Source organism: Microcebus murinus, chromosome 16, assembly GCF_040939455.1.
Source record: "Microcebus murinus isolate Inina chromosome 16, M.murinus_Inina_mat1.0, whole genome shotgun sequence".
Classification (NCBI taxonomy): Eukaryota; Metazoa; Chordata; class Mammalia; order Primates; family Cheirogaleidae; genus Microcebus; species Microcebus murinus.
This window is the reverse complement of record NC_134119.1, coordinates 11,868,579-11,881,941: the sequence shown is the minus strand read 5'-3', so window position 1 is coordinate 11,881,941 and position 13,363 is coordinate 11,868,579. Positions and strand designations below refer to the sequence as shown.

General features: G+C 42.4%; 2 protein-coding genes across 6 annotated transcripts in view; both read left to right on the top strand.

Annotated features, from left to right (window-relative positions):
• ARFGEF2 (ARF guanine nucleotide exchange factor 2) overlaps positions 1-4,257 on the top strand; it is a 91,473-nt gene extending 87,216 nt beyond the window's left edge. For 3 of the 5 annotated variants that reach the window (XM_076010888.1, XM_020281821.2, XM_012760332.2), the window contains exons 39-40: positions 195-341; positions 1,364-4,070. In XM_076010888.1, the coding sequence (XP_075867003.1) occupies positions 195-341; positions 1,364-1,408 (192 nt within the window). In that variant the 3' untranslated portion in view covers positions 1,409-4,070. Of the gene's footprint in view, positions 1-194; positions 342-1,363; positions 4,071-4,198 lie in introns of those variants that run through there. The other 2 variants (XM_076010887.1, XM_012760333.2) reach the window with 2 other exon arrangements.
• A 4,284-nt stretch (positions 4,258-8,541) lies between these two features.
• The window catches only part of CSE1L (chromosome segregation 1 like), a 51,067-nt gene continuing 46,245 nt past the window's right edge, over positions 8,542-13,363 (top strand). Inside the window, 1 exon segment of the mRNA XM_012760336.3 lies at positions 8,542-8,870. Within this exon segment, the coding sequence (XP_012615790.2) occupies positions 8,582-8,870 (289 nt within the window). The 5' untranslated portion in view covers positions 8,542-8,581.

Genomic DNA, 13,363 nt, shown 5'->3' with positions numbered 1-13,363 from the left:
TTGGGTAGCAAGACTATCCAATATAATGAAAAGTTAAATATAATTAAAAGAAGTTTTAATTTGCAAGTTTTTTTTATTAACTTTCTAATAGCAAGAAAAAGAAGCTCCAGGGTGAGATGAACACTCTTAAAAAACTGGTGCAAAAAAATAGTTCCGTGTCTAATTTTCTCTCTCTGCTTCTCTCCCATCTCAAGTTCAAAGCACATGCTTCAATGTACTACCCCTACTTGTGTGAGATTATGCAGTTTGACTTGATCCCTGAGCTCCGAGCAGTTCTGCGGAAGTTCTTCCTCCGGATAGGTGTTGTGTATAAGATATGGATTCCAGAAGAGCCATCACAGGTACCAGCAACACAGTCTTCAGTGTGGTAGCCCTGGCCCCTCTGGGCCGCTGCTGCAGCTCTGCAGAATGTTCACCATGCCATCTCTGACTGGCACATCTTGGGAAGGGTCATAGAAACAGGAGTAGGCACCTTGGAGCTCAGAATGGCCGGGATAAGGATGGCCTCTATGCTGGTCCCATCACAGTCCTCAACTAAGGCTTGTGGTATTTTATTAAACTGTTGCGTACCCAGTTAACACAGCCTTGAGAAATGTTTGGTTTTGGCCAGCAGAACTCTCATCTACTTTTTTCTTCATCTCTGTCATTCCATTTTACTGATTAAACTGTCAAATCTGTCATTGCACATGTCATCATTTACTAGCAAAGTCCCATGATTGGCTATAAATGTTTTGTCAGAAGAAGTCACTCTCCTTGAAAATCCTGAACATAGTTGTATAGGTTCGTGATTATTAGAGAGTATGTTAATAAAATTTCTTACAACGGCTAACTGCCATCTAAAATATGCTGGGGTTTTTTGTTGTTGTTTGAGTGTGTTAGAGAATTTTGAGTGTTTTTGTCAGTTACGAGTCAGCTGTAGTTAGATGAGTTTGGGGAAAGGAAGGGTTGTTTTCTTTGTTTGTTAATGTCTGAGTGATTTTTAAAGTATTTTACAAAAAGATATTATTGAAGATTTGATTGAAGGCAGAGTTTAGTAATTAAGTTAGAATTAAGAGCTTGCAAGGTTAAAAAAAATGTAGTGCCTTGTGGCGCTCCCTATTTTAGTAACTTGGGGAGGACAAATCTATAGGAAAGAATAAACAATTTAATGAAGATGATTAGCCTTCCTTTGAAGTATTTGTGGATGGATATTAAATTAAATTTCCAGAATACATTGTTTATCTCACACACTCTGAAATCTAATATATGAAGTAGTACTAAAAATGAAGTAGTAATTTAACCAGAGTTCATTTATCTTTGAGTAAACCTTTTTATTTTTACCTCAGAAGAGTGTACTGATGGTTAATAGTGCTGCTTTGCACAGTCCCCATTACAGGACCCTCGAGGGAGGGACAGTAACTGTGCATGAGAAGAGTTGCTCCTGTGAACCTCCTCAGCCAAATGTCCTGGGTGGAGCCAGCCCTGTCCTGGGGCCAGCACAGCTGAACTGTGACAATGGCAGGAGATGACGTGTGCCCAACATGTCTGTTAATTTGAGCCTAGGAGCTGAATTCTTTGGCAGGGTTAGATTCTGAGGTCCTTATTATGTTAATGATGGTGCAATACTCTAAACTGCAGTAGAACTGAATTCTGATGCAGCTTGTGTAAAAGTGGGCAGTATGCAAGTATAGCCCGAAGCCTACAAGCAGTATATTTGGAACCTTAATTTATTCTGAGTCCATGAGAAAGAGAACATGTATGTCATCCTCTGCCCTCATACACTGCTTGCCCAGAGCAGCACGGAGCATTAGAAGAAGTGTTACATACACAGAGTGATTGAAACAACATTCAGACTTCTACCTACACTCTTCAGTCCTGTAAATTGGGTTGTATTGATGTCAACTCTGGTGCCTTAGAAGTTAGTAGTTTGGGAAACTATCCATAAGATCGAATATTTTTTCTTTCTAGAGAAGGATTTCTGGTGCTTTTGCTTGCTAAGAGACCAATTTCTTAAGTTTGTTTTGTTTTTGTTTTTAACAGCCTTGAGAAACATTTGGTTTTAGCCAGCAGAACTCTTGTCTACTTTTTTCTTTCCCAAAAAGTATTTTAATTTCTCTACCAAAGAAAAAGAGAGCAGGTTTAGGTTTTTACATTATTTACATGCATTGGGTAGGAGGAGCTATATAATTTAGCAGGAAAGAAGTATGGGAGAATATTTGTGAATGGCAAATGTTAGCACATTGGACTTAACTTGTCCTGGCATCCGTTACATCTTCACACTGCACCAGGAACCCTGCTTTCCCTAGTATCATAGTTTATCACAACCTTAACAAGTCAGTCATCTTTCTCCACTGATTTTTGTACTAAAGGTATAAATGGAAAATATGCATGTTCATTCATTAAGTATATCTTGCATACAGCTATATCCCTGATTAGTGATTTTTCCTTTCCTTCTGAGGTTCTCATATGGCATTTTCTTCATCGAATGTGACTGCAAGATTTTTTGAGTGTATTCCTGCCATCTCTTTAATTTTTGCTTCTTGCCGGGTAGGGAATGTATCAGTACATTTTATTACTTGCTGAAACGTTCAGGCTTGAATTTCTTAATTTTGTCTTTTCAAAGATTTAATTTTCCGAATGAGGCATTTTAATTGTACCAGCAATGGACTTTTAAAAAACTGGATGTAAAACCATTCAGGATAATTTTTCTTGTCAGCGGACAGTGATGAACAGAGGAAAATTTTCCAGTAATAAGCCATTCCACCTAAATTCTCTTTTGTGAATAAATCTGTTCTTTCTTATGGTAAATGTGGCTTGTGCCACCCAAACACTAGTGAAGAGCGTGTGTGCAACTCCACAGCATCGGGCCAGGACACCATTCATTTAACACAGTTATGGAGGAGAGTGAAGCATTTTCCAAGGCCTTATTTCTTTTTCAGAATGCTTTAAGTGTTGATTATATGTTCAGGGTCTCTAGAGAAGTTTTTATTTGTTGTAATACTGCTGCTTTGAGCAATTTTTTCTTCATTGTCTGTTAGGGAAATCACCAGCTCTGGCATCTTAACAACAAACCATGGATGGGAAATTTTATTTCTAATATGCATCTTTAGAGTCAAATACACCTTTTCCCTGTACTCCTCACATACGACCAAAGAACATACATTATGAAAATTGTATAATACCTGGAAACACAGCATTTTCCTCTGACAGGTGACTTTTGTACAAAATGCAAAAAAAACCCTTTTTTTGTTCTTTTGTGATTATGGCTATCCATTTAGTAGTCTTTATAGTTATTAAAGGAACCTGCTGACAAGTGAAAGTATGATGATCTCATTCAAATGTTTGTTGTTATGATGCAAATAGATATTGGTTTCAACAGAAGCTGGATCCTTACTACTATATTTTCTGAATTCTGTTTTAATATTTGTGTTAAAGTAGACATAGCTTGAACTTACATGAAATCCTAGAGATTTGTTACTAGCAGCTTTGCAATTTGGGAAACAAAGAAACCAAAGCTGAACATTTTAAAGGATGAATACATCTGGAAGTCTTTGCTCTCCAAAAACAAAAAGAAACAAAACACTCTTTATCAAAGGTGTAGTTTTTCTCAGTGTTCTAATTTTTAAAAAATTTTATCTTCGTATTTGCATAAAATACTTGTTTTATGTGCAAAATGTATGTTTTACCTCCATAAAATGCCTAAAAGTTAGTTCATAGTTACTTTGGTTTAATCTATACACAATGATTAAGTGCATTTAATATTATTAATTTAATGAAAAGCATTCCTTGCCCAATGGATGTATACATTTTTGAAAGAATAAGCAGAATTATATAATATGAAATGCTATGTAAATTTTTCTATGTAAAAATATTATGTATAATACTGTTAAAATATCCCATGCTTTGATCAGGTGGTAAATCAATAAAGTTTTAAAAAGTATAGCTGTTTTTAATGTAGTAATTAAAAAAATGTATATCAAGCCATACTATTGGGTTAGTTTGAGTTTGTTCTTAAGGCAAGTATAAGCTTGTAGTTGTCAACTGGTGGTAAAATTTGGCCTCTGTATTAAATAGAATTATTAATGAGAGAACATTAATTGTGAGTCTTAATTTTTATATGCCTCCCCCCCATGAAGGGGAAAAGCAATCCAGTCATGAGAAGATTATTATATATCTCTTGAATACATTTTAACTTTTTTTTTTTTTTTTTTTGAGACAGAGTCTTGCTCTGCCACCTCACTAGAGTGCAGTGGCGTCACCTTAGCTCACTGCAACCTCAAACTCCTGGGCTCAAGCGATCCTCCTGCCTCAGCCTCCCAAGTAGTTGGGACTATAGGTGAGCCAAAACACCCGCTAATTTTTCTATTTTTCATAGAGATGGGGTCTTGTTCTTGCTCAGACTGATCTTGAACTCCTGAGCTCAGGCGATCCTCCCGCCTCGGCCTCCCAGTGTGCTAGGATTACAGGCGTGAGCCACCATGCCTGGCCCCACTTTATCTTATTAATTTGACCAATGGTTAGTTCACCAAAGGACAGGAATCTATTGTCATGGCATTGAGGGCAGACTGGCAGGATGGCCAACTGGGCACTGAGTGGGGGGAAATTCTAAAGGTTCACATGGGGTGCTCATTTATGAGGACAGGAAAACCCTGGCTTGGGTTTACCACCTCTGAATTCAGAATCCATTCTTTCTGAAATATTCTAAAGTTGTAAACCATTATTATACTTAAAACATTACACTGCTGAAATTGGCTAAATACATTCTCATCTCAATACTGCTAAATTTTACTCCAGTGAATTACTATATGGTACTAAATTTCAGGTACACCCAGTAAACAACAACAACAACAAAAAAAAAACAGCCCTTTCTTTTGGAAAAGGCTTCTAAAGAATCTTTATCTCTTCTGAGTAGATAGGCCTGGGTTGTATCTAGAACAGTGTTTTTCAACCTGCTGTCAACCAGTGGTTCTCAGTTTTGTCTCCAGGAGCAGCAATAGCAACTGGCATCTGGTGGGTAGAAGCCAGGGATGCTGCTAAACAGCTGTCATGACAAGGAATTACCCAGCCTCAAATGTTAGTGGTGCTAAGGTTGAGAAACTCTGAACTAAAGTGAAATCCTTCCTCTAACAAGTATCCTTCAGCATGGTGTGGAGGGCCCAAAAGTCAATTTGTGGCAGGTTACTTCCAGCTTTCTTTGGCCTTCCTATTATTAAAGAAAAGAAAAAACAGGCCAGGCATGGTGGCTCACGCCTTATAATCCTAGCACTCTGGGAGGCTGAGGTGGGAGGATTGCTTGAGGCCAGGATTTTCGAGACCATCCTGAAAAAGAGCGAGACCCCCATCTCTACAAAAAGTAGAAAAAATTAGCCAGGCATGGTGGCAGGTGCCTGTAGTCTCAGCTATTTGGGAGGCTGAGGCAGGAGAATTGCTTGAACCCAGGAGTTTTAGGTTACAGTGAGCTGTGATGATACCACTACACTCTAGCCAGGTGACAGAAGGAGCTGTTTTCTCAAAAAAAAAAAAAAAAAAAATTCACTTCTGCTTACCCATTTTATGAAGGAGAGGATGCTGGGATAAATGAATGAGAAAGGGCCAGAACCAGCATATTTAAGGTGCCACTTATTTAAGCATTTATAAAGGTGACTTTAAAATTATACTGCGTTTGCACCCTGCCAACAGACTGGAACACAATTTAAGCATCATCCCTCCTTTTTTTAGAGGAGTACCTGGGGCTCAGAGAAGTCAACAAACTTGCCTAAGGATCTGGAGCCCCGTGGCCCTGCAGCCTGCTCTAGAGCCTGCCTCACACACCGCCACATGCCACTTCCCGCTCCCATCCCACTCTTCCATTGCAACTCGATACACCTTCAGTCTCACCCCAGAGAAACTTCACAGGAGGGAAAGGCTGCTCTGATGTGCTGGAGAGCAGATGGAAAGATGGAAATGTGGGGACCTGGCCCCTGTGGATAGAGCCCACTTAGCACTTTGCAGGCCCTGTGGGAGAAATACAAATGTAGGCTCACATCCCATGAGTGTAAATATCGAAAAGTTGGGGGGGTAGGAATTGGCGTACTATCTGCACCTTCTCACCACCTCAAGCTTCGACCTGCACCACAAGGCCTTGCATGTGTACATGAGTACCCAGCTCTGGCCAAAGCCCCTGCACACACCCATCTCCCCACTTACCCTTCTAGCTTAGGGGTGCTCATAAGCTGCTGTGCAGCTCATCCTTTGAAGAAGTGACCCAGGCAAGGGTTCTCCACAGACCAGGGGCCTATGGGTGGGGAATTTGGGCCCTGTGCAACTGGAGTGTGGTCTGAAGGGATGGCACAAGTTGTGGGTGAGCACACCCACTGGGCCCATGGGCTGTTCCCCTGGGAGAGTGAGCAGCTGGAGGAGGGTGGGAGTGGAGCCATCTAAAGCTGGGGCACAGCCCGGGTCTAAGGCAGTACCACCTAGGGCAACAGAGGACTGGGAGAGAAAGGAGGACAACAAAAATACATTTCTATCCAGCCATAAAATGGTTATAACAGCCTTTGCTCTTGGTCACTTGCTACATCCCAGGTGCTATTTTATGGGCTTCATATATATATTGGCTCTTTAATCCTCACAACCATCCTAAAAGGCAAGTTATTATTACTATCAATATCTTAGAGATCAGGCAACTAATGAATTATAAGGTATTTGCCCAGCCTCACACAGATGATGTCAGGATCTTAACCTGGGTAGTCTGACTCAAGTCCACATTCTTAACTAATATAATAGCAAAAGATAAAAGAAGACTGACAATAAAAGGATGATAAAAGGTATGCCAGGAAATTGTTAACCGAAAGAAAGCAGGCCCAACATTACCAACATAAATGACAGAATTGGAAGAGGAAAGCTTTGAAAGGGCCAATGAAATACTTCTTTTTGTCAAGTGGAAGACTTCATCAAGAAGAAATAACACAAACCTTTACTTAATAACATAGCTTCAAAATAAAAACTAAAGGCAGACTGAAGAGAAAATTTTAAGGCTGGGTGTGGTTGCCTATAATCCTAGCACTCTGGGAGGCAGAGGCTTGAATTCAGTAGTTGAACACCAGCCTGAGCAACAGCGAGACAAAAAATAGAAAACTTAGATGAGCGTGGTGGCGTGCACCTGTGGTCCCAGCTACTGGGGAAGCTGAGGCAGGAGGATTGCTTGAGCCCAGGAGTTTGAAGTTGCAGTGAGCTATGATGAGGCCACTGTACTGCACTGCACTCTACCCAGGATGACAAAGGGAGACTGTCTCCAAGGAAAAAAAAAGACTTTAAGGGATAGAAGACATAAATAATATATCACCTAAAGCTCACCTAATTAGTGAAAGATCAAGTGTTTTACTGTTTTGTATTATGTGGATTTTCACATCATGTGCACATATATTTTAAAAGAAAAGTGCCTCCACTTTAAAAAAAATGGTAAGAACCAACAGATGCTTCTCAATTTTTAGCTATTAACACTGGTGTGGCCGAGCGTGGTGGCTCACACACTCTGGGAGGCCGAGGTAGGCACATCGCTCGAGGTCAGGAGTTTGAAACCAGCCAGAGCAAGATCCCATCTCTACCAAAAATAAAAAGAAATTAATTGACCAACTAAAAATATATATACAAAAAAGTAGCTGGGCATGATGGCGCATGCCTGTAGTCCCAGCTACTCAGGAGGCTGAGGCAGGATTGCTTGAGCCCAGGAGATTGAAGTTGCTGTGAACTTGGCTGATGCCATGGCACTCACTCTAGCCTGGGCAACAAAGTGAGATTCTGTCTCAAAAAAAAAAAAAAAAAACCACTCTTGTGCATCTCAGTTGAGCCTTAAAAGTGAGACTTGGGCCAAAAGACTTGTTCTTTCCAAGCACAACCAGATGTGTCCACACCCTCCTGAATCCAAATACAACCTAAAATTATTTATCTCTTGTTGTGCACACCATAGATAACGTGTCTTTTCGGCATGTCTTCCCACACATTAGATTGTTTATCAGGGTTTGGAAAGAAAGGAAACTACCTGAATGAGAGTTTCCTGCCCCTCCAAGTAAGTGGCTGAGTTGTTTTCTTTCATTTCCAACACGGTCTGTTAGGAGCTGCAGCAAAGCCCAAGAGCATGAGTAAGTGGTGGTGCAGGGAGGGGCTAGAGAGGGAGTGCATTTCCAAGAGAATATTCAGCTGGCTTAACTTCCTCTCCTGCCACCATCTATTTCACTAAGCCCAGCATTGCCATCCTCACCTGGACGGCTCACCAGGCTGACCTTTCACTCAGCTGTGTCCTGGCTAAAATTCAGGTCCACTGTCACCGGTCCCGAGGCCTCCCTGGGACATTCCATTTACCTTCCAAGTTACTGCTTGCCGTGTCACCCTGTTTATTCTCTTCTCATGCACTTGCCAAGATGTGAAATTCTTACTCATTTGTTTATTCCATGTCTGCCTCTAAAACAGAAGCTCCATTAGGAGCGGGAAGTTCTCTTCCGTCTGAGACTCCGTGTGCGCGACTTTGGATAGTTAGTTTAAGACCTACTATGTGCCAAGCCCTGACATCCAAATAAGTAACAACCAGCAGCCACTCGCCTGAATCTGAGTTCCTCTCAGCAAAATGGGCCTTGCAAAGCCGCCGGGAATGGTTCGAGCCAAAGGACATTGTCGCTTACGTCAGCGCAAAAACAGAGCAGGGTTCCGATTGGCCCTTGGAGCCTGGGTGGGGCCAGGGCTGTCCTGGTCCCGCCCCCTGCCGCTGCTCCGCTCGCGCATGCGCTGCGGCCGCTGCCTCGCTGCCGCGCCATTTTGCCGGGGTTTGAATGTGAGGCGGAGCGACGGGAGGAGCGGGCAGTGCTGGCTACAGTCCGTGGCTAGGAGTCTCTCCTCCGTTCCCGTACCCCCACGAGGTGAGGCACGGGGCGTTCACGGCCTGGCAGGGTTGTTCTTGGGGTCCCGCTGAGTAAGGGATGAGGCGCTCCTGGCACTTCCGAGCGCTAGGAAGCGAGGACCGCGCTTGTGGGAAAGGGCGGAGTGTGGGCCTGTGCTTTGGGTGGTGCACTCAGGCTAGGTCTTCGCCTCCGCAAACCGGCCTTGGCGCACCCCGTGGCGTCCTAGGTCTCCGGCCGAGGCCTGGCGGCCCTGAGGCCTGTGATGGACGAGGGCGGCAGAGTCGCGGCCTAACTCGAGCGGCGAGAGCACCCGCCCCTTCCCTTCCAACGCTGCGCTGATTGGCTGCGCCGCCGTCTCGCCGCTTGGGACGGCCGCTCCTCATTGGTGGCGCTCACGCGTCCGTTCTCGGCGCTCGGGGCCGCGCGCAGCGTGAGCAGGGTGTGCGGCAGTGGGGCCTGTCCCAGCCGGGCTGCGGGCTGTGTGCAGCTGCCGGCTCCCTCGGGATCGTCTCTTTCTCCGGACACTGGTGAAGCCCCTGAACTCAGACTTCTCTAACCTCTCTGTGCTTCAGTCTCCCTGACTGTAAAATGGGCACCTTGATCTCACTTTGCTGAATTATGAGGGTTAAATTCTAGTCCATGCATCTGGGACATAATAAATGCCCAGTAACATGGGAGTTCCCGTTTTTGAGGAAATGCTAAGCTATGGTGTCTCAGAGCATGGGCTTTGGAGTGAGATCACCTGGGTTCATTCTAAGAATGTAATTTAGGATTGGTCACTTAATCTCTCCGAGCCTCTATTTCCTTAGCTGCAAAATGGGGTTAATAATGTAATCTACCTCATAAAGTGGCTTTGAGGATCCATTAAGTGATTTACCGTGATTTACAAAGGTTCCACCTGAGCTGACCATTGTCCACATGTTTCTCTTCCTTAAACACCTTAGTTATACTTTCCTGACCTTTTTTTTTCCCCCTTAAATATTCCAGTCTCATTTGTACTGTAAAGCATTTGCACTTGCCTTTTATTTGCTTGGAAATTACTAACATCAGATCCTTGCAAGGCTGGCTCCCTCCAAGTTTTCCTCACCTTAGGCCTCCCCTGACTGAACCTCGCTAAGGACGTTTTTCCCTCTTCACCAACATCAGCTAATTTGATTTACTTCATAGCATCTACAGTTACTCATTGTTTACTGTTTATTGCCTTTCTTAGCCGTTAGGATGTAGGCTCTTTGAGGGCATCTCCTAATTTAAAAGGCAATAAAATGAATTTTTCATTTTATATAAGTAACACTTTTTATGTTTATATATGGCTAATATTCTAAAGTGTCAAAGCACTTTCACGTGTGGTCAAAGAAGATAACAATTAGACCTTGATCTTGCTGATAATTTTGTCCATCCTGACTTCTGTATCTCTGGTGGTCCATCAGAGGTGCCACACACATGTGCTTGCCTGATGGTAGATGCACAAGTACTCTGGCTTGGAGGCACAGAAGAGGATTCCACCTTGGGCTCTTTTGCCTTTGTGTCTTTTTCTTTTTTTTTTTTTTTTTAAGAGACTGGCTCTCTGTTGCCCAGGCTACAGTGCAGTGGCCCATCATAGCTCACTGTAACTTGTAATCTCAAGTTCCTGGGCTCACCCAATCCTCCTGCCTCAGCCTCCTGAGTAGCTGGAACCACGGGTGTGCACCACCACACCCAGCTAATTATTTTTTATAGAGACAGGGTCTAGCTGTGTTGCTGAGGCTGGTCTTGAACTCCTGGCCTCAAATGATTCTCCTCAGCTTCCCGAAGTGCTAGGATATTACAGGTATGAACCACTGTGCTGGCAACACCTTATCTTTCACTTCTTTCCATCAATGTGAGGGAATTCTCTCTCGCCTTCTTGTTACTTTGATTTCTGCTAGTTGAGGTCTGAGACAGAGGGAAACCATTTTCTATACAGGATTGGATGGATGTGAGAGCAGTGCTCTGGTTTTGAAGCTAATTTGTTTCTTTATTCATTTAACAACATTGAGCATCCAGGTGAACTCTGGAAATACAGTGAAGAAACAAAAATGGACAAGGTTCCTTCCCTCAAGGAGCATGCATTCCAGTGGGTGAAAGAAACAACACAAGTAAATTAATTAGATAATTTCACATAGTGACAAATGACAGAATGATGTGACAGGCAAAGAAGACTTCTCCGAGGAGGTGACATTTGTGCAGAAACCAGCCATGAAAGGGTGAAGGGATGAAATATTTCAGGGAGAGGAAATAGTGCAAAGGCTCAAAGACAGGAACAGGCTTGAAATAATGGGATATTTGAGAAACATCCAGTTTCCTAAACTGCTGTGTGAAGAAGGGAAAATTACCCAGGGACTGGATCATATAGGACTTCATGGGCAATGTAAGGAGTTTGGATTTGATTCTAAGTAGTTTATTGCTGTCATTAGAAAGCAGAGGGTGGTTTGAGGTGTTGGGGTATGTTCTTGATGTGTGAGATGTTGGGGTAGGTTCTTTCTTTGTTTCTTTTCCTAGGTTGTATCTAGCATGGGGTAGGTTCTTAATGTGTGGGTGCCACATCGTTTTCATTCATTGGATTTCTTTCCCTGAGATGTAAGGCCTCAGGAATGGTTCTCTAATGTGGAGGAAGTGTCTAAGAAAAAGGCAGACATCCTGGATCAGCTTATGTTACAGATGTCTGTGAGATGGCCTTGGAAAGCAAAGCTTTTATTCTAAAAAATCTTCATCTATAACTGAGGGCCTGTGGGAAGAGGCTACACTTAGGTCCAACCATTTTATTTAACAACAACTTGGGATTTAGATAAGTCTATTATAATTGAGGTATTGTGGTACATGTTTTTTTTTTATTGTGTTTTGGTAGAGAATTATCCCAAATGTAGTTCTACGGAGAAAGTAAAATGTCATCCTCTCATTTAACCACTTCAGTATGAGCATCTACTATAGTCAACAGCCACAGATGAACGCATACAGCGACTTTTACGACAGCTGTGATATGACTTTTCTAATTTTTCATTTATCAAAATAAAATTGTGAACATTTAAAAATAACATAATGAAAACATATGTATATGTTACCTATTCTGATTTACATTACAAGTAAAGCTGCCTGTAAAGTAAAGCAAGCTTTCAGTGCTTTAAAGCTTTCCTCATCACACAAGAGCAAAACAGATTCCTCGTCAATGCACAGCACAGACTATCATGCGGACTATGAGTGCCGACTGTGGGCAAGGTTTCCCAGCCGGTGAGTGTCGTACGGAAGTGGTTAAAGGCAACAAAATGAATTTTTCATTTCTAGTTTGAGTCTTTTTTATATCAATAACACTTTTTATGTTAATATATTGCTAATATTCTAAAATGTCAAAGCACCTTCACATGTGGTCAAACAAGATAACAAGTAGACCTTGATCTTGCTGATAATTTTGAATGCCTGTGATGTGTTCTCTAAAATTCCCAGATTTGTTACACTTTCTCAAATCAAGGCTAAGCTTACAATTTGTTGTTGTTGTTTTGGTTTTCTTTGTTTTTTTGAGACAGGGTCTCACTCTGTTGCCTGGGATAGAGTACAGTGGCATCATCATAGCTCTCTGCAATCTCGCAACTCCTGGACTCAAGCAATCCTCCCTGCCTCAGCCCAGGAGTAGCTGGGACTACAGGTGCATGCCATCACACCTGGCTTTTTTTTTTTTTTTTTTTGGGGGGACAGAATCGCACTCTGTTGCCTGGGCTAGAGTGCTTTGGCATCAGCCTAGCTCACGGCAACCTAAAACCCTGGGCTCAAGTAATCCTCCTGCCTTAGCCTTCCTACTAGCTGGGACTACAGGCACGCGCCACCATGCCCGGCTAATTTTTTCTATTTTTAGTAGAGACGGGGTCTCACTCTTGCTCAGGCTGGTCTCAAACTCTTGAGCTTAAGCAGTCCTCCTGCCTCAGCCTCCCAGAGTGCTAGGATTACAGGCGTGAGCCACTGCGCCCAGCCCAGCTTATTTTTAAAATTTTTGTTTTTGTAGAGATGGGGCAGTCTCACTGTTTCCCAGGCTGGGCTCAAACTCCTGGCCTCAAGTGACCCTCCTGCCTCAGCCTCCCAAAGTGCTAGAATTATAGGCATGAGTCACTGTGAATGGCCACAATTTGGTTTTATAGACTTTATCACTAAGGAGATATAAAAAAGATTTGTTTACAAATATTTAGTTCCTTAACTAATTTAAGATTCTAGAATCTGTGTAGTATTTTAATTTTCAGGGATGATAGCATGCATATTTATATAACCCCTCACTTTTTAACTTAAAAACAGACCTGCCCTAGCACCTCAGCTTTGTCTTTAGGTTTCATTCTCTGTGGTTTTAGAATAGTTGTCTCCACCTCTTTCTGTTTGTCACAGTCAGTTCACCAGAATAAATATGAAGAATGATAATGCTTTTGAGGGAAAAATCAAGGGTATCTAGCTTTTTTAAATAGTACAACAGATATGTAGTAGGTGCTCATCAGTGTTGTAAGGTTCCAGGGAGATAG